The sequence below is a fragment of the Lichenostomus cassidix genome, chromosome Z, assembly GCF_008360975.1.
Source record: "Lichenostomus cassidix isolate B80296 chromosome Z, HeHo_3.0, whole genome shotgun sequence".
Taxonomy (NCBI): domain Eukaryota; kingdom Metazoa; phylum Chordata; class Aves; order Passeriformes; family Meliphagidae; genus Lichenostomus; species Lichenostomus cassidix.
In genome coordinates this window covers 29,076,039-29,096,575 of record NC_139511.1, presented here as the reverse complement: position 1 = coordinate 29,096,575, position 20,537 = coordinate 29,076,039, and the positions used below count along the sequence as shown (strand labels likewise).

The following is a 20,537-nucleotide window of genomic DNA, read 5'->3' as shown; positions in this document are numbered from 1 at the left end:
TCTCTATTATGTCAGGAAGTGTACTTCAAGAATCTTTCAAAACAGAAACAAAAGGAAGTCATGGAGAAGAATGGAAACAACCACAAACTTCGTGTTTGTGTTGCTACTTGCAACCGTGCTGATTATTCAAAATTAGCTCCCATTATGTTTGGTATTAAGGCAGAACCACAGTTTTTTGAGCTTGATGTCGTAGTGCTTGGTTCCCACCTCATCGATGATTATGGGTAAAGTGAATTTTTATCTACCAGTCTGTTTCTGCAATGTTAGCAATGAGAACATGAATGTTAGGTTAAAAAAAAGGTCTTGACATCATGAGTGTACACAACAAAACTTTACATTTTCTTTCCAGAATTTTTTTTATTTTCCAGCTCCTTCTGAGATTGCATATTTCTGGAATTTTTTCAACCAGTCTTGGAATTCTAGAAAGTTTTGTGTAAATGCAGTAATTGAGATCATAAACGGGATCACAGACAGTATGAAGTGAGAAACTCATGTCCTTAATTTTTCCCTAAGAATCTGGTGATTGTCAAATGAAAATGTGCTACAGTTGTTAAATTTTCACAGAGGAAAGATCTTCCTCTGTCATTTTAAGTTGCAGCTCTTCTGCTTTACATAGTTATTGGAGAAAGTATTTATATATTCAATATCTCAGGAGAATAGTGTTAGTTCTTATTTCCAGAATTGTGGAGGCAGGAAAGTGTGGTTGTGTGTTCCTGACAAAATGAAAAACAAAATGATAGATATATGTTTATCTATGGTATGTGGTTAGGTGGGAGAGGTTAGAGTCTCCCTCCATAACTCTCTGTGAGTAAGCAGTCAGATCACCTGCCGAGGAGGAGGAGGAGATGTCTTGGTCCAAGTCCATTCCCTTGGAAGGACTTATCACATCCCTGGTGGTTATTCTCCTGTTTGCTGGGGAAAAGATAGAAGGAACAGCATGCATAGTCTTTCTATGCATGTTCATGCATGTTCTTTCATGCCAGTCTTTCTGGGATTTTGATTGGTTTTCCTGAGGCTGCATTTACCATCTTGGCCCCAGTAAGTGAAATAGACATGAACACATATTTTGGAAAACAAAATTAGACCTTGGGTTAAGTCTGCAGCGTATCAGAACTGGTGAACTTTTAGAATATAAGCATATCTTCAAGTAAAGACACTTTTTGGACGTTCCAGTTAAAAAAATTGGCATTTTATAAGCTAGAATGGGAGGAAGTTATATTATCTCAAACTACTAAGACAGGACGTTCCACTGGTGACCGTTCTCTTTCTGCACATTATAGCGCTCTGTCCTTGCTTTGTACTGGATGTTGTTTCCATCCAATAACATGGCAAGGGGAATTCAACATCACAAAACTAACCTGATTCAAAACAAAACCAGACCAGAAAAAACCAGTTGAACTTCTCAACAGGTTAGTATGTTGAATTGTACCCTCTCTGACTGGGCAACTAAAGTAATCCCATTTCATTTGCTAAAGAGAGGAAACGTGGCCCTGATTTTTCTATAGCCCGTAACCCTTTGTTGTCTGCAAGACTTGTACAAAGTAATATAAAATACTACTTTTCCAGTTCCAAGGTGTTTTAACACTTGTCTCTCTATTGTAAATTATTTGTAATGCACAAAGCAAACACTAGAGATTTTGATCTGGCAAGTGTTTTTGCTGCTAGTTGCTTTGCGGTAAATATTCCAAATCACAGGTACCCCTTGGGGTTCTTTCCAGTTCAGCTGTTCTAACTCACATTTATTTAGTGAAGCGATATTGCTGTAAAATCAAGTTGTATTTACTCTAACCCTTTTTCTCTCACCTTCAGTAATACCTATCGTATGATTGAACAAGATGACTTCGATATTCATACAAGATTACACACCATTGTGAGAGGGGAGGATGAGGCAGCTATGGTGGAGTCAGTGGGCCTTGCATTAGTGAAGTTACCCGATGTCCTCAACCGCCTGAAACCTGACATAATGATAGTTCACGGGGACAGGTTTGATGCTTTGGCCCTGGCCACATCCGCAGCCCTGATGAACATTCGCATTCTTCACATTGAAGGTGGGGAGGTCAGTGGCACCATCGATGATTCCATTAGACATGCCATAACCAAACTGGCCCATTACCACGTGTGCTGCACAAGGAGTGCAGAGCAGCACTTGATAGCCATGTGTGAAGACCATGACCGCATCCTTTTAGCAGGCTGTCCCTCATATGACAAGCTTCTCTCTGCCAAAAACAAGGACTACATGAGTATTATTCGCATGTGGCTAGGTAAGCAGGCCACTTTTTACTATTTTCTCACATGACTTTCAACACTAGACAAACTCGGCAAGTAGGTTATCAGTCAAAAAAGATGCATTTGGTAATAGTACATGATATTTCTTTCTTTCTTTGTACATGTGCTTTCATTCTGTATTCTGCCATGTACAGCTGAAAAGCTACAGATCTGTTTTACTGAACACTTTGGGTCCTTTTGCCAAGTAAAAAAAATAACTCCTTAAATGGGTAATTTCTCTGAGCTGAACAATTTGAAAGCAGAACAGTCTTACATGAACACTTATTTTGGTGTAAAGAATGTGTTTAAATAGAATCAAATCTATTCAGGCCTAATATAAAAAAATGGAACAGAATTTGTGTTATGAACCTTTTTTTGAGGAATGCAGGAATAAAAACATGTCCATGTTGCAACAGGACAACATGCACCAAAGGCTTTTGGTGTTTTATATTCACTGACTTACAAATAATTCCTGTAGGCAGTGGGGTTTTATGTTTGTTTTTTATCTTTAACAAAACAGTCTCCTGTATGGCACATTACCATGTGTAGTTGGAAGCTGAAATCTTTTTCAATCAGTATGTTTTGCAGATAAATGTTTTACCAAATGTACTAAGACAAGTATGACTGACTATTTTAAAGCAGTGGAAATTAAGTCTTTGATTGAGAATGGACAGTTGGTAACAAATCTGAGCAGCTTCAGGAGTTATTCGAGATTTACAGTGGCATGAGAACAGTCTCTTGATCCTGGCATAGTCTTGGAAAGCTTTAGAAGTAGGCTTGCAAGTTAACATTTGTTGATGTTTTGGTAGTGGTCTCTACAGTTATGAGAAATGCTTAGAGAGGCAAGTAACAAGCTAGATTGCCCTGTAACTCTCTTGATTTCTATTGTAACATTGATCCCTATGTGTTAGATACCCCATTCAGTGCCTTGACTCTTCAGGCTTTCACATCTGTGGTTTCAAAAGTGTGTCCTTCCTTCCTCTTGCTATTCTATGCCAATAAGGAAACTTTTCTTGCCCTCCATTTGGACAGGTGAAGATGTCAAAACCAGAGATTACATAGTTGCTCTGCAGCATCCTGTAACCACAGATATTAAACATTCCATAAAGATGTTTGAGCTGACATTAGATGCACTCATCTCCTTCAACAAGAGAACTCTTGTTCTATTCCCTAATGTGGATGCAGGTGAGTAGAATACCCTCATGACAGAAGGACACATAACAGATTGTCTTTAAAAGCGTGCTTTTATCCCAGGTCCTCCAGCAAGACGGAAATAGCTAGATGGTGTCAGCCTCATGGGTGCATCTGCTGCAGCTCCACATTTCACGTTGGTGGAAGACATTTCAGCTTTCCAGTGTGGGAAGGAAAACAGAGAGAAACCACATGACGTGTAGGAGCAATATTAGTGCCTCATAAATTAACTTAGAACTACAAAGAGACTTTTGCAGTGAAGTTTGGGATCAAACTTTGGCTTGCAAACTTTGCCCACCTATGCTACTTACACTGTAAGGATAAAAAGAGAACAAAACCTTTTCAGAGCTGGCAACTCAATGAATGGCTGGCTACTAGATCCTTTGCTTGTCTGGACTTCGATTTTAAAAGTAGAATTTAAATCATTCTGCTTTGTTTTTCTGTAGGAAGCAAAGAGATGGTTCGTGTGATGAGGAAGAAGGGCATTGAACATCATCCCAATTTTCGGGCAGTAAAGCATGTGCCATTTGACCAGTTCATTCAGCTAGTTGCTCATGCTGGTTGTATGATTGGTAATAGCAGTTGTGGTGTCAGAGAGGTGGGAGCATTTGGTACACCTGTCATCAACCTGGGGACACGTCAGACGGGAAGAGAAACAGGTACATGTTTGCTTAACTCTAGTGTTTTGTAATGCAGGACAGTATATCAGAGGTGTCACCATTGCTTTAGTGGGAGCAAGGCGAGGCACATAACTGATGAAAAGCGATGTCAATCTGGTGGGCATCTTTCCTCTGCAGAGGAAGTAAAAACATTTTTTGTTTTCATTTCTAAAGCAGTTCTTACACTCCAATGCAATTTGAGGATCTGATCTGTCCTATTATGTTAATTTTTGTCATCTAGGTGAAAATGTTCTTCATGTCCGTGATGCTGATACACAGGATAAGATTCTTCATGCTCTACAGCTGCAGTTTGGGAAGCAGTATCCATGGTGAGTACATTTATCTTAATTCATTGGAGGGATGTAAAGCAGTAGAGTAAAAGGCATTTAGTCCTAAGGTGTTTCATCATATTTGATTGGAGTGCTTTGAGTGCACTGCTCTGAGGTTCCAAATTATTTTTCATTTTAGAACCATAATTCGATACCTGGTATGCAGTAGTATTTGTAGAGCAAAATATTACTGGTAACGTTTCAATACAAGTACTCATTTAACATCCAACAGAAAGTCAAGAGGACAAAATTCATGTTAACTTAGATCATTGTGATTAAGAGAGCTTGTTCTGTAGGAGCAGCATGAGGGAGAACATCCTGTCTGCCTACTCTGACTTGTGCCTGAAGGACACTTTTTCATGTGGGTACAAATGACACCAGGAGCTGAAAAATGCACAGGATCAAGGAAGACTATAAAGCCCTGCTGAGGCCCAGGAGCCTGCAGAGCAGTTCTAGAGGCAGATGGAAACTTGCTGGTTTGTATGGAGTTTGCTGCTGCCACTTCCTCCTGCTGTTTGTGGGTTCTGCTGGTGCTGCTGCTGTGCTCTGCACCGCTGCTGTGGGGTGGGGTGGTGGGGAAGAACCTGTCCATTGGCACCAGCACAGGAAGTCATTGGCTTTTTTGCTGCCAGCAGAGCTTGCAAAGTTCACTTTGAAATGCAGATTCTAGACTGGCAAACCCAAGGCTACCACAAAAGGCTCTATTCCTGTAGTCTTCTCTCCTGGAACGGCGTGGACTGGGGCGTGGTAACAGGCACCTGTGGACTTTGCCCTGAGACAGCCCAAAACCACCAAGTGAAGTCCCTCCAAGACAAGGGGAAAAACGTAAAAGAGAACCCAATAAGGGGAGGGGGAAAAAAAACCTCTGGTAAAGCAAAGATGAAACTACTAGGGAAGCAAACACCACATGGCAAAAGGCAGGAAGCTGCCTGGACTGGGTGATTTTAACATTGCCTGCAATCAGTACCCCCCCCCACCCCCCACACTTACACAAGGTCCCTGACTGCAGGGTCTTGAAGAAACAGTACTGATTTTTGCGCGCAGACAGATATGGAATACAGTAACATTATAGATCGCTCCAAGACAGGATCACAGGGCAAAACACATCGAGGGTGTTTATGACCATGGTGAATCCTCTCACATCCCTTCAAGCAGCTTGGTTGCTTGATCCTCTGTGAAGTGCCTGCATACAGCAAGTGCCTGCACACAGCAAGTGGAATGAACAAGATAAACTAGAAACTATGCCAGGTTGCAGAGCCATGATCTCATTGCAGTTATAGAGACATGCCTGGAATGTTGTCATGGATGGCTGTGTATTTTTCAGAGACAACAGATCAGAGAAGCAGGGTAGTAAAGTTGCCCTTTGTGTGGGAGAGCAGTTGGAATGTACCAAGCTCTGCTCAGGGACAGATGAACAAGTTGAGAGTTTATGGGTGAGAATTAAGGGACAGGCTAATATGGGTGACACTGTTATGGGTGTTTACCACGGGCCACTTGAGGAGGAAGAAGTTGACAAGGCTTTCTGTGTGCAACTGGAAATAGCCTCGCAGTCACAGGCCCTGGTTCTCCTCGGGGACTTTAATCTGATATATGTTATAGGGACAACATAGCTTGGCACACACAGTACAGGAAGTTCCTGCAGATCAGTGAAGATAACTTTGATGCATAACTTTGGTGGAGGAGCCAATGAGGAAAGGTGTGTTGCTGGACCTTGTACTAACAAAGCAGGAGGCACTGATTGAAGACATGAAGACAGTGGACAGCCTTGGCTGCAGTGAATATTAGAAACTCAGAATCCTGCATTGGAGAAGCAAAACAGCATGCAAGACACTAGAACCCTAAACTTCAAAAGAGCTATCTTTGACCACTTCAAAGACATATTTGGAGGAATCTGATGAGTTAGGACTCCAGATGAGGAGGATGTCCAAAGAGCTGGTCAATATTCAAGCATCATTTCCTCTGACCTCAAGAGCAGTGCATCCCTCTTATCTAGAAATCGGGCAAAGATGGCAGGAGACCTACATGGATGATATTCTAGTAAAACTCAAACAGAAGAAAGAAATTCATGGGATGTGAAAAAAGGGACAGGCCAGGTGGGAGGACTATAGGAACACTGTCAGAGTATGCAGGGATGTGAGAAGGAATGCCAAAGCCCACTTGGAATAGAGTTTGGCTCAATTCCAAGGGATATCAAGGACAACAAGAAGGGCTTCTGCAAGTATGTCAGCAGCAACAAAAAGAATAGGGTAGATATGGGGCTGCTGCTGGAGATCATATAGGTGTCCTGGTGATGGAAGACACAGAGAAGGTAGAATTACTGAATGATTTCTTTGCCTCAGTCTTCACTGCTGAGAACAGCCCTCAGGAATCCCAGACTTAAGAGGTAAGAGAAAAAGGTTGAAGAATAGAAGATGTGGTTGTAAAGGGTTGGGTTAGAGATCACCCAGGTAGACTGAACCCAAAAATCCATGGGCCTGATGGGATGCACCCCAGTGTGCTGAGGGAGCTGGCAGATGTTTCTAAGCCAGTCTCTGTTATCTGTGAAAAATCACAGAAAGTGGGAGAGATGCCTCATGACTGGAGAAAAGCCAGTGTTACTCCCATCTTCAAAAAGGGCAAGAAGGAGGACCTGAGAAACTACCAGCCAGTGAGCTTCACCTCCATCTCTAGAAAGGTGAAGGAACAGATCATTCTGGAGGTCATCAGCGAGCATGTGGAAAAAAAAGAAGGTCATTGGGAGTAGTCAGCATGGATTCACCAAGAGGAAATCATATTTGATCAATCAGGTAGTCTTCTATTGATGGCATGGCAGGATTGGTTGACAGGGGGAGAGCAATGGATGTTGTCTACCTTGACTTAAGCAAGGCTTTCAATGCTGTCTCATAACATCCCCATAGGTAAGCTCAGGAAGTGTTGGTTAGATGGATGGACAGTGAGCTGGATCAAGGACTGGCTGAATGGCAGAGCTCAGATGGTTGTGATCAGAGGAGTAGAACCCAATTGGAGGCCTGTAGGAGTGGCATTTGGCATTCCCCAGGGATCAGTAGTGGGTCCAGTCTTACTCAGCTGGTTTATTAGCAATTCCAGTGAAGCCAGCTTGCAGATGATACAAAACTGGGGGGAGTGGCTGACACACCTGAAGGCTGAGCTGCCACTCAGTGGGACCTTGATAGGCTGGAGAGTTGGGCAGAGAGAAACCTGATGGGGTTCAACAAGGGCAAGTTTAGGGTCCTGCACTGGGGGGAAAAACCCCAGGCAGCAGCACAGGCTGGGGCTGACCTGCTGGAATCAGCTCTGCAGAGAGGGATCTGAGGGTCCTGGTGGACAACAAGCTGTCCATGAGGCAGCACTGCCCTCGCAGCCAGGAGGGCCAGTGGGATCCTGGGGGGCATCGGGAATAGTGTGGCCAGCAGGTCAAGGGAGGTGATTGTCCCCCTCTGCTCAGCTCTAGTGGAGCCACATCTGGAGTGCTGTGTCCAGGTCTGGGCTCCTTAGTACAAGGAAGACAAGGAGCTACTAGAAGGGGTCGAGTGGAGGCCAACAGAGATGATTTGGGGTCTGGGGCATCTCTCTCATGAGGGCAGAGAACATAAAATCTGGGCCTGTTTAGAGAAGACAAGACCAAGACAAGACACAACTGACAGGGGATCTCTTCAGTACATACAAATGTCTCCAAGGTGGGTGTCTACTGTGTCTTCTCAGTGGTGCCCAGCAACAGGACAAAGAGTAATGGCCATAAACCAAAACACAAGTTCAACCTCAACGTGAAGCAGAGCTTCTCTACATTGAGGGTGTCTCCTAGGTTACAATATAAATGTATTTAGTATTCTATTACTACAGGCTGTGGGGCATTAGCTGTTATCTCCTGCTAAGACTCACCCCTGATAACAGTCAGTGGGCCATCAAGACCCCACCGCATGACTCATGGACTTATCTCATCCTATTGTGAGATGCTCCACCCAGGAGGGAGGAGCCAGGTGTTCCCACCTGGATATAACCTGGCCTTGGAACTGCCCAAGTTAGCCCTGTCTGCTGGATTCCCAGAGCACAAGAGCTACCTCTGAACCTTCAGGAGGAGACCAGACCTTCCACAGGATCACCGCTTCAACTGAGCTACTTCATTTCGACTGCTACCACCACCATAACTGGGTGTCAGGTTGTATCTGACTTCATCAGTACTTCTTCCTTGTATTATTGCACTTATTTTTAATTTTCCTATGAAATTATAATCCTGACTTGCAATCTCCCACTGGTTTGTTTTCAGACTAATACATATTTTGGTGCCCAATGTGGGGCCCAACCTGAGGGAAAATCAGAAATATAATCCTTTATTACACAAATCTATTCACCATGGTGCTCAGCTTGTCTATATGGGTACTGTATCTTTCTCTCTATATTTTTTCCACACATGGGAAACGATCTGCCTGTTGTATTGCTCTTGTTGTGACCAGGGAATGGCATGAGAATTGCTTTATTGGTTAACTATGCTTATTGCATGATAACCTGTGAGGTGATGAATGCCATTCGGAATACATACTCAATTTTGTCTGCCTGGCCTAGCCTGAGCTGCTATGTCTGGGGCCTCCTCAGCAATTGCACCCAGTCCCTGGGGGCAGGAGGAGAGAGTGGTTTCTTCCAGCCTTTCAGGCCAGGCACAGCCGTTTTTGACAATATTGCGTTTTCTCTGGATGTTAAAGATGGCATAATCTTCTTGGCAGTTTTGTTTTCTTTTTTCTTGGCAGTTCTGTTTTCTTTTTTCTCTATGACCAGCACTGTGTACATCATGCTGAGGAACAGAACAAAACTTGGTGTGGTACAGCGTTTTCTTGAGCAGGAGGAGAAACGAAGCGAGTCAACAGGCACCACACAAACTGCCACCAAGGGGAAAAGAACCAAAAGAGCAGTCGACATCTCAACACAGACTGTCGCCAACCAGAACAGCTGAAGCCGGTAGTAGTTGTCCCTATCCCGAAAAAGAAATCAAAGAGCAAATCAGTCTGCATAGCGACTGATGAGGATGCAGCAGGACCATCTCACCAAGCAGAAGAGACAGAGCCAGAGATTATCACTCGCTCTCTATCCCTGGGGGAGCTGCGGGACCTACGGAGGGAATTCACCCATCAGGCGAACGAGTCCATCCTGACCTGGCTGCTCCGCATCTGGGACGCAGCAGCTAATGACACCGTTATGGACAGAAGTGAGGCCAGGCAACTGGGATCCCTGTCCCAGGATGTGGTCATTGACCAGGGGATTGGGAGAACCAAGGAAACTCTCAGCCTCTGGCAGCAATTGCTGGCAAGTGTACAGAATAGATACATCTGTAAAAAAGACCTCCAGATGTACCAAGGAAAATGGAGCACGATAGAACAAGGTATCCGATGCATGAGAGAATTGGCCATGCTAGAGATCATTTTCTCAGAAGACAAGAGATTCCCTAAGAGTCCAGATGGTGCCCAGTGCACTTCACAAATGTGGCTTAAGATGCGCACACCTCGGACCAGCTCGGATATACTCTCGTTACCTGGCTGACTGTCATGGGTTTGAGATAGGACATTGCCAGGAGGACGCACAAAAAGAGGGCAACCAGGCTCCAAGCTCAAAGTTGCAAAAAAGTCATTTAATTACCTAACAGAGTAGGAGGATAAATGCAAGGCAAAAATAAACTTTTCATACATTATTTTGTTCATTCCCCCCCCTCCCTCTTACGAACTTGTAGTATTCACCCCCTTTCCTCTTTTATAACCAACAAGTCCGGGTAGGGGGCAGGGTGTGGGGCATTCTCTCAGTTCACAGAGCAGGTTCTTAAATCTATTCATCACTACAATTCTTCTATTACAAATACTCTTTGTCTCTACTTATCTCTCTCTCTCTCTCTCTCCAGACAGTTCTCCTGCTCTCACCCCCCACCCTCTTAAGAAGCAGTCCACTCACCCCCCCTTCCCTCTTTCTAAACCAGCAACACAGACAGGGGGCAGGGTAGGGGTTTTCTGGTCAGTCCAGTCAGGAAAAGAGGTTCTCTACTTAGCCAGGGGTCCTTCCCACGAGAGACAGTACTCTGGGAACTTCTTTGGCGTGGCTCCAATCTCACGAGCAACATGCCGCCCAAATTTTGCTGCAGCATGAGTCTCTTTGTCCATAGGGTGCTGTGCAGACTCTCCCAAGCCAAAGCCAGGCTGCTTCCATGCCAGGAGCAAGGAAAAGGCCTTTCTTTCCCTTCTAAGGCCTTTGCTCTTTTAACTCTTAGATGAGACTCCTACTGGTTCACAGTCTTTTCCAGGCATCTACCTGCTCTTCTGGAGTGGGCTGTGGGTTGATTTCTGCACTCCTGTAGATTCCATGGGCTGCAGGGGACCTCCTGCTCCCCCCATGGCCTTCACCACGGCTAGCAGAGGGTTTTCAGCTCCGGTGCCGGGAGCACCTCTTCCTCCACCTTCTTCACTGACCTTGACATCTCCATGCTATTCTCCCTCTACATATTTTCACCTTCACCTTGTCCTCCTGCAACTACAAAGAAGTGAAAGAAGTGCGTGCCTGCTTTGTTTGATTTTTTTCTTAAATATGTTTTCACAGAGGTGTAACTATCACCTCCAATTGGCCCAAATTTGGCCAGCAGCATGTCTATCACCTTCAGAGCCATCAGAGATTGGCTCTGCTGGACTTAATGTAAAAACTTCCAGAACTTTCACTCAGCACGCACAGGAGCCATCTTTGTGCCACTCCCCACCCCTCAGACACCTCCCCAGGCCTACCACAACAGCTTCTGAGGGGTCCAAATTTCTCCTAGATGTTAAAAATACTTTACTGATGTTTTGGGCCAATCAAAACTACCACACTGGCAACACTGCAGGGAAAGGAGTGGAGGAAAGGAGAGGACAAGGTGGGCACCTTAGTCAACAAACTTAGAATTTACGAGGACACTGTCACTGCCCCACTATGCACCCATGTGTCATCAGCAGAAACAAAGCTGGCTGAGCAAGTCCAGAGCTTGATTGAAGAGGGCCACCAGAAACTAAGGAAGGAGCTCAAAGAAGGAATTTACCATGCTTCGCCAGAAGCAACCAGAGTCTCTGCCATCAGGAGCAGGTGTCCCCCAGCCAGGGAGAGAAGACAAACTCCACGAGGTAACCTTTGGTTTTTCCTACAGGAGCATGGGGAAGACATGAGAAAGTGGGATAGGAAGCCCACCTCCTCCTTAGCAGCCCGGGTACGTGAATTGAAAAGAGAGATATCCACCTCAGGAGGCTTGTCTGGGTTCAACACTGCTCCAGTCACTTGTGGACAAAACCCCAGGTGGTATGCGAATGATAATATGACTGATCCTCTTGAAGAGACCTCAGGAACACATTTAGAGGAAGAGAGCATCGTGTACCATGACCAGGATTAGAGGGGTCCTGCCTCTAGCCAGGTAGAGGAAAGGGATAACCGGATCTATTGGACTGTGTGGATCCAATGGCCTGGCACATCTAACCCACAAAGATATACATACATATGTATGAGGCTTTGGTTGATACCAGCGCTTAGTGCACCCTGATGCCATCCAGGTATGTGGGGACTGAATCCATTTCTATTTCTGGGGGGACAGGAGGATCCCAGCAGCTGACTGTACTGGAAGCTGAACTGAGTTTAACTGGGAACGAGTGGCAGAAACACCCCATTGTGACTGGTCCAGAGGCCCCATGCATCCTCAGCATAGACTGTCTCAGGAGTGGATATTTCAAAGACCTAAAGGGAAATCGCTGGGTTTTTGGGATAGCAGCCATACAGACAGAAGGCATAGAACAACTGAATACCCTGCCTGGTCTCAGACGACCCGTCTGCTCTAGGACTGCTGAGAGTTGAAGAACAACAGGTACCAATCACTACAGCAACGGTGCCCCGCCGGCAATACCGCACTGACAGAGACTCTGTGGCCCCCATCCATAAGATGATTCAGGAACTGGAGAGCCAAGGGGTGGTCAGCAAGGCCCACTCACCCTTTAACAGCCCTATATGGCCAGTGCGTAAGTCCAGTGGAGACTGACAGTGGATTACCATGGGCTGAATGAAGTCACACCACCACTGAGTGCTGCTGTACCGGACATGTTGGAACTTCAGTATGAGCTGGAATCCAAGGCAGCAAAGTGGTATGCAACCATCGACATTGCCAACGCCTTTTCCTCCATTCCTCTGGCAGCAGAGTGCAGACCTCAGTTTGCTTTCACCTGGAGGGGCGTGCAGTACATGTGGAACCGACTGCCCCAGGGGTGGAAGCACAGTCCCACCATCTGCCATGGACTGATCCAGGCTGCACTGGAAAAGGGTGAGGCTCCAGAACATTTGCAGTATATTGATGACGTCATTGTGTGGGGGGACACAGCAACGCAAGTAGCTGGGAAAGGAGAGAAAATCATCAGGATTCTCCTGGAAGCCAGCTTCACCATCAAGAAAAGCAAAGTCAACCTGCCTGAGAGATCCAGTTCCTGGGAGTGAAGTGGCAAGACGGACAGTGTCAGATTCCTTCTGAGGTCATTAATAAGATCACCGCGATGTCTCCACCAACCAGCAAAAAGGAGACACAAGCTTTCCTAGGCTCCATAGGCTTTTGGAGAATGCACATCCCTGAGTCCTCTCTACCTTGTAACCCGCAAGAAGAATGATTTCCACTGGGGCCCTGAACAGCAATAAGCCTTCACCCAGATCAAACAGGAGATTGCTCATGCAGTAGCCCTTGGCCCAGTCAGGACAGGACCAGAGGTAAAGAATGTGCTTTACCCTGCAGCCAGGAGCCGTGGTCTGTCCTGAAGCCTTTGACAGCCTGGCGAGACTCAAGGCTGACCACTGGGATTCTGGAGTCGAAGTTACAGAGGGTCTGAAACCAACTACACTCACACCAAGAAGGAAATCCTGGCAGCCTATGAAGGTGTCCAAGCCACCTCAGAAGTAATCAGCACAGAAGCACAACTTCTCCTCGCACCCCAACTACCAGTGCTGGGGTGGATGTTTAAAAGAAAGCTTCCCTCTACCCACCATGCCACTGATGCCACGTGGAGCAAATGGATTGCCCTCGTCACACAGCGCGCCCGTATTGGAAAGCTGAATTGCCCTGGACTTCTGGAAATTATAACAAACTGACCTGAAAGTGAGACTTTTGAATTATCTTCAGAAGAAGCAGAGGAATAAGTAACACGTGCTGAGGAAGCACCCCCGTATAATAAGCTGCTGGAGAGTGAAAGACATTATGCCCTCTTCACCTGCCGAATTGTAGGTGCTAATCGGAAATGGAAAGCTGCAGTATGGAGTCCCACATGATGAGTTGCACAAGCTACTGAGATACAAGGTGGATCGAGTCAGGTCGCGGAGCTTAAAGCCATCCAACTGGCTTTGGATATTGCCGAACGAGAGAAATGGCCAAGACTCTATCTCTACACCGACTCCTAGACGGTAGCCAATGTGCTGTGGGGATGGCTAGATTGTTGGAGAAAGGTCTACTAGCAGCACAGAGGAAAACCCATCTGGGCCACTGAGATTTGGCAGGACATCACTGCCTGGGCAGAGAAGCTGACCATGAAAGTTCAACATGTGGATGCACATGTACCCAAGAGTCAAGCTAATGAAGAGCATCATAACAATGAGCAGGTAGACTGAGCTGCCAAAGTGAAAGTATCACAAGTGGATCTGGACTGGCAGCACAAAGGAGAATTATTTCTAGCTCGTTGGGCCCATGATGCCTCTGGTCATCAAGGGAGAGATGCGACATACAGGTGGGCTCGTGACTGAGGGGTGGACTTGACCATGGACAACATCTCACAGGTCATCCACAGCTGTGAGACTTGTGCTGCAATCAAACAGGCCAAGCGGGTGAAGCCTCTGTGGTATGGTGGACGATGGTCAAAATACAGATATGGGGAAGTATGGCAAGTTGACTACATCACACTTCCCCAAATGCGCCAAGGAAAGCACTACGTGCTGACCATGGTGGAAGCAACCACGGGATGGTTAGAGACCTCCCTGTGCCTCATGCTACTGCCCAGAACACCATCTTGGGTCTGGAAAAGCAAGTCCTGTGGAGACCTGGCACCCCTGAGAGAAGCGAGTTGGACAATGGGACTCATTTCAAGAACAGCCTCATAAGCACCTGGGCTAGAGAACACGGAATTGAATGGATATACCATATCCGCTATCATGCACCAGCTGCCAGGAAAGCTGAACAGTGCAATGGACTACTGACTACTTAAAACGACTTTGAAAGCACTTGGCAAAGAGACCTTCAAAAATTGAGAACTGAACTTAGCAAAGGCCACCTGGATAGTCAACAGAAGAAGCTCCATCAATCGAGCAGGTCCTGCCCAGTCTGAACCTTTGCACACAGTAGATGGAGTTAAAGTCCCTGTGGTACACATGAGAGGTATTTTAGGAAAGACACTTTAGATTAGTCCCACCTCAGGCAAAGGCAAACCCATCTGTGGCAAGGTTCTTGTGCTCAAGAACCTGGTTACACTTGGCGGGTGATGCAGGCAGAGGGGGAAACCCGTTGTGTAGCACGAAGAAACATAATCTTGAGTGAGAACTGTGTGTAAAAATTAGGTGATGATGTAGATGGTAATAGAATAAGTGGTGGATAATGTCCTAGGTTACAATATAGATGTATTTTTAGTATTCTATTACTACAAGCTGTGGGGCATTAGCTGTTATCTCCTGCTAAGACTCATCCCTGATAACAGTCAATGGGCCATCAAGACCCCACCACATGACTCATGGACTTATCTCATCCTATTGTGAGATGCTCCACCCAGGAGGGAGGAGCCAAGCATTCCCACCTGGATATAACCTGGCTTTGGAACTGCCCAAGCAGCCCTGTCTACTGGGTTCCCAGAGGACAAGAGCTACCTCTGGACCTTCAGGAGGAGACCAGACCTTCCACAGGATCACTGCTTCAACTGAGCTACTTCACTGGGACTGCTACCACCACCCTAACAGGGTGTCAGGTTATATCTGACTTCATCAGTATTTTTTCCTTGTATTATTGCACTTATTTTTAATTTTCCTATTAAATTATAATCCTGACTTGCGATCTCCCACTGATTTGTTTCCAAACTAACAGAGGGTGGCAGAGTACTGGAACAGGCTGCCCAGGTAGGTTGCGGAGTCTCCCTCCCTGGAGACATTAAAATCCAACCTGGATGATTTCCTGTGTCACCTGCTTAATATGACTTTGCCTTGGGAGGTGGGTTGGACTGGATGATGTCCAGAGGTCACTTCTGACTCAGAGTATTCTGTGCTTCTGTGGCACAATAGTCTGTAGCTGATTTGACCTCAGGCATGATACGTAGAGAGTCTCAGGCTTCCAGGGAAGCTGCAGGATTCTGGCGAGATGCTTTTCCTTATTCTTCAGCCCAAATAAGTACTGACCCTTATTTCTCTAATGCAGAAGTTCTTACAAAATTTGAGAGATAATACTTATTCAGCTAAGGACAAGGATAAAAAGAATATTTCTTAAGAACCTAAATAGAGAAATAAAACTGAATTCTTTAATACCAAGCATCTGACACCATGCATGATGTTTTAGAAACTGACATGCTGAAAACAGACATGAATGTACAGTTTATTATTACATAGTTGGCATCTGCGTGATAAATACATCTTGTCTGGATTTGTAGCACATACATAAACTGTCCATATTTTTATTTTTGTTTTCTGCTTTATGGTGTGGGTCCCTTCATGAAACTTAATTTTATGGGGGTTTTAGCATCATTAGTTTCCAGTTTTCTACATTCCAGTTCTGTATTACAAAATGGAGCTAATGCCAGACTTCAAAGATTTGTTGTGTTCTTTAAACTACTGTCACTGTACCATATCTCATGACAGACTTTCATAGTGTAATCTGCAGTATTGGCGCAGTAGCCAGATCATAATATTGTAATGACAGTTACACTCTTCTGTTATGTAAAGAACTTTATAGATGGCAGTGTTATTTCCATTTACATGGATTCTTTTTTTTTGTATTATAGCTCAAAAATATATGGAGATGGTAATGCTGTTCCAAGGATTTTGAAGTTCCTTAAATCTATTGACCTCAAAGAACCATTGCAAAAGAAATTCTGTTTTCCTCCTGTCAAAGATAATATCTCTCAAGATATTGACCATATTCTAGAGACTCAGAGTGCTCTCGCTGTGGATCTAGGTGGAACAAATCTCCGAGTAGCAATTGTCAGTATGAAGGTAAATATTCTGTTGTGCTTCTAGATATTCTGCAGACTCCACTGGGCTTTGTTGATAGGGGGTTATGATGGAAAAGAGCTCCAAAACAAAGCTGTCTATTGACTTTTGTTGAGGGATAAAGATTTTTTTCCCCTTACTTGGTGCACCTCTCATGCAGATGTGATACAATTTGCTTGCTGGTTTGCTCTTCTGAGACTGATGTTAAACTAGCAATGTCCATTTGCTGGTGCAAGGTTGTAGGTGCTTCCTCTCTGTGGGTTGACTACAGACTTTGAAGAATGGAACAGCTTACAGATGTGTTGGTTCTCCTTAAAAGGCGATTCAGTTCGACCTGCAAATTCTTGTACATCAAGAAAAAAAGTGCAAGGCTCCAAGAGTAGACTGTTTACTTCCCCACTGCCTTTCACAGCCAGTGAACAGTGGATGGACACTTAGGACCATTTTGAGCAATAACCAACATCTAGCAAATTTATTTACTGAACTTTGCAGCATTTCAAAGACAGGAATAAAACTCACAATGAGAAGTCTTTGGCTTTTATTCTCAAGAGTATCGGACAATTAATCCTACCCTTGTGCTGCATATTTGCAGATAACTTAATCAGTTTGATATAATTACCCAGAAAGCAGAGTAAGGTGCCTGCAGAAAGATGAAGGGTTATGTCAAGTGACCTGATACAGTCCAGGAATTTCACATTCATTTAAAAGATGTCTGACAGATCTTCAAGGTCTTAAAAGACAGCTTCTAAAAGTGTAATTTTTTTAGACGTAAAATTGACACCACACTTTTTCCTGTGTGTCAACACCACCTGGAAAAATGAATTAAAAAAAATTCTGCCCACTTTACAGAGCTTGAGGTGGCATTTATGATAGTTGAAATGCTAGCAAATCAGAGTGAAAACAATCTGACTTTCATAATAAAATTTACACATAAGATGTAAGCATTTAACAGCCAGTGGCAGAATATGAGATCAAATTTTATTTTCACAAAAAAAATGAGACTTCAGAAATTCCTTTAGAAGCTGTTATGTTTTCTGATCATGTTTGCTGCAGCATCATATTCTAAAACAACTTCCTCTGATGCCCCCTCCAAGCTAAAAGTGAAGAGGAAGCTAAGCATACAAAATCCACAAACTCTATTGTTCATGTGATGCTGAGATGGTGGGACCTAATACTCAAAACCCTTGACAGCTTGGAATTTTCCAAGTTCTTTGACAGCAATGACTTGGCCATGTTGCATATAACTGTCTTTGTTAGCCTCTTGTGTGGTTGCATTAATTCACTGCAGTTCACTTAAATGCCCTGTACAGACGATATAACAGGGAGAACAACTCTGTTAGTAGGATACCTTCTGCAGTCTCCTGACTTAATCCTGCAGTATAAATAATGCAATAAGATAATTTCCTTAGTACCCATAGATTCCAAGCATGTGTCATGAGTACCTTCATTACCACTGTGTGACTCCTAGTGGTGAAAATAATCTTATGGCCCCTACCCACCCTGACCAAAGTAATCACAAGGGCTTGTGTAGTGACAGGACAAGGGGCAATGGCTTCAACCTGAAGGAGGGTAGGTTTAGATCAGATATGAGGAAGAAATGCTTAATTGTGAGGGTGGGGAGGCACTGGAACAAGTCATGAGGAGTTTGGAATGCACCATCTTTGGAAGTGTTTAAAGCCAGGTTGGATGGGGCTCTGAGCAGCTGGGTCTAGTGGAACATGTCCTTTCCCATGGCAGGGGGTTGGAGCTGGATGATCTTTGAGGTCCTTTCCAACTCAAACTATTCCATGATGTGTCACAGTCAATGGTACTCCAGAAATACTCCAAGTGATGCAGAAGTGTAATTGCATAGAAGATATTTCTGGAAGTACAGTAAATTTTGCCTTGAAATTTCTAGCATTTCTCTCGGTCTGATTCTCCCTTTTTTTGTGAAATTGCATTGTCTGTGACACCACACAAACCTTTTTCTTTTTAGCAATTGTTATTTTCTTCCTTTTTTCTTTTTTTTTAACATTTTAGTGTTGAGCTTAAGTGCATTGCTCTATCATGGTTTATGCCTAACAACAGTTCCAGTAGCTATGGTGATATTTCCTCACACAAGGCATGTATTCCTTAAATGTGAATTTAATTTCAGATGGGAGACTGATTACAGAAGCAGAATGTAATGCCTGATCTTGCAAACTTATCTCCCAGAGTCATCAAGAACCTTGCCTATAGGCACAAGATCTAAAGCATAGCATCTGTATTTTTTTTTAAAGAGATAAGTTATGGCTGTGTTTTCAAATTGACCTGTAATTTAAATGGAAGAAAAATTACATCATGACATACATTTCTCTGGGGCATGTTTTGTTGTTTTTAATTTTTAGGGTGAAATAGTTAAGAAGTATACCCAGCTCAACCCTAAAACCTATGAAGACAGACTAGCATTAATTCTAAAGATGTGTGTAGAGGCTGCATCTGAGGCAGTAAATGTAAATTGCAGAATTTTGGGAGTAGGTAAGTTAACAAATACTAACTTTGTCTTTACATCTGTGTTTTTCAATGTGAAATTAAATCACTACTCATTAAGTTAAAACACCTTTCTAAAATGGATCTCATGTACTGTAAGTTCTTACATATTCTTAACAAACAAATCTTTCACAATGTCTGAAAATGAGAAGCTGACTATAAAGACTGAAGTTTCTCCAGTGTGTAACAACCATTAAAGCAATCTGTCAAGTTATAGTAAACTGTATCTAAAATGCATTTATCTGGTTCTGTGGATTTTGAAGCTCTCTGCTGTCTTGGAGTTCTGAATCAGGTGCTCAGTGTTTGTCAAAACAGCTCTTGAAACAACTGCAGCTGAGTGATGTTTTCTCTACTGTCTGCAAGCCTTTCTTTAGGGCTAGGATCAACTGTGCAGCAGAATTCTCAGATACACTAGGGCAGACTAAAAAGGCCAGAATGTTAAGACTAAATTTTGCAGACTTCCAGTTTACTTGCACTTGCAGTCGAGTTCTGTGTTAAACTGTGTGTTTATATCAGTCAGGACTTGTTCAGTTTAATGGTGACTGGGAGACTTGGCCTTAAATGTTAGTTATTTAGAAGGTGCTGATTAATGTGTCCTGGATTTTTAAGAAGGACATCGATTCTTTAGCTGAGAAACGCTCCTAAAGAAAAGTAGTTTGTTCCAGATGAAAATTTACTTGAATGGCAGAGTACAAAGAAAAGTTCATTTGAACATGTTGTATTCTTTAAAAATAATGTAAAGTACACACTAACAAGAAATGCTACACCTTCAGATTTTTCTGACAGCTGTAATGTTCAATTCAGCTGCTTGTTTTAGAGCTTTTATGGCTGCTTTCCATTACAATGTTAACCCTGGAAAAATCTTATATATGATTCAATTATATAAGCTCTGTACAATACAATGTTACAACTTTATGGTCTGGAGCCTAAATACCTCCATAATTGTGACCTACTTTTCAGTGGTCCTGAGAGAATCCACCACCTTTGGAAGGCTCTCCAGCTAGAGAAAACTGGTTTGGCTAATAGTGCCTATTACTGGCATTACTCTGTTCAGTAGACAAATCTCTGAACACAGTTTTGATTTTTCACAAAATCACTGTTCTAGGTCCAGTGATTATTTTTAGTCATTCTAAATCTTGAGAGGTATAGCAGACTTCCAGACACTAATAGTGTTCCCGGGTTTGAGTAATCTATTTTTGCTGTTATGTCTTTTGTACATCACTAAGAAGAAACACATCTATTAAATGATTTGCTGCAATCTTCCCTGAAGTAGGAATATTAACTCTCTGACCACCATTAACCATTACCCATATAGTTAGTCTTAAGATACTCAGTGCATTGTGATTAGAGCTGTGGCATTCTATGAATCATCTTCTTTACTTTGAGGGTG

General features: G+C 43.8%; 1 protein-coding gene across 5 annotated transcripts in view; it reads left to right on the top strand.

Moving 5' to 3' along the window:
- Window positions 1-20,537, top strand: part of GNE (glucosamine (UDP-N-acetyl)-2-epimerase/N-acetylmannosamine kinase) — a 38,742-nt gene that overhangs the window by 12,698 nt on the left and 5,507 nt on the right. For 4 of the 5 annotated variants that reach the window (XM_085043713.1, XM_085043715.1, XM_085043712.1 and 1 more), the window contains 7 exons: window positions 16-224; window positions 1,810-2,261; window positions 3,298-3,450; window positions 3,903-4,115; window positions 4,357-4,444; window positions 16,432-16,642; window positions 19,006-19,135. In XM_085043713.1, the coding sequence (XP_084899839.1) occupies window positions 16-224; window positions 1,810-2,261; window positions 3,298-3,450; window positions 3,903-4,115; window positions 4,357-4,444; window positions 16,432-16,642; window positions 19,006-19,135 (1,456 nt within the window). Of the gene's footprint in view, window positions 1-15; window positions 225-1,280; window positions 1,410-1,809; window positions 2,262-3,297; window positions 3,451-3,902; window positions 4,116-4,356; window positions 4,445-16,431; window positions 16,643-19,005; window positions 19,136-20,537 lie in introns of those variants that run through there. The other variant, XM_085043716.1, reaches the window with a different exon arrangement.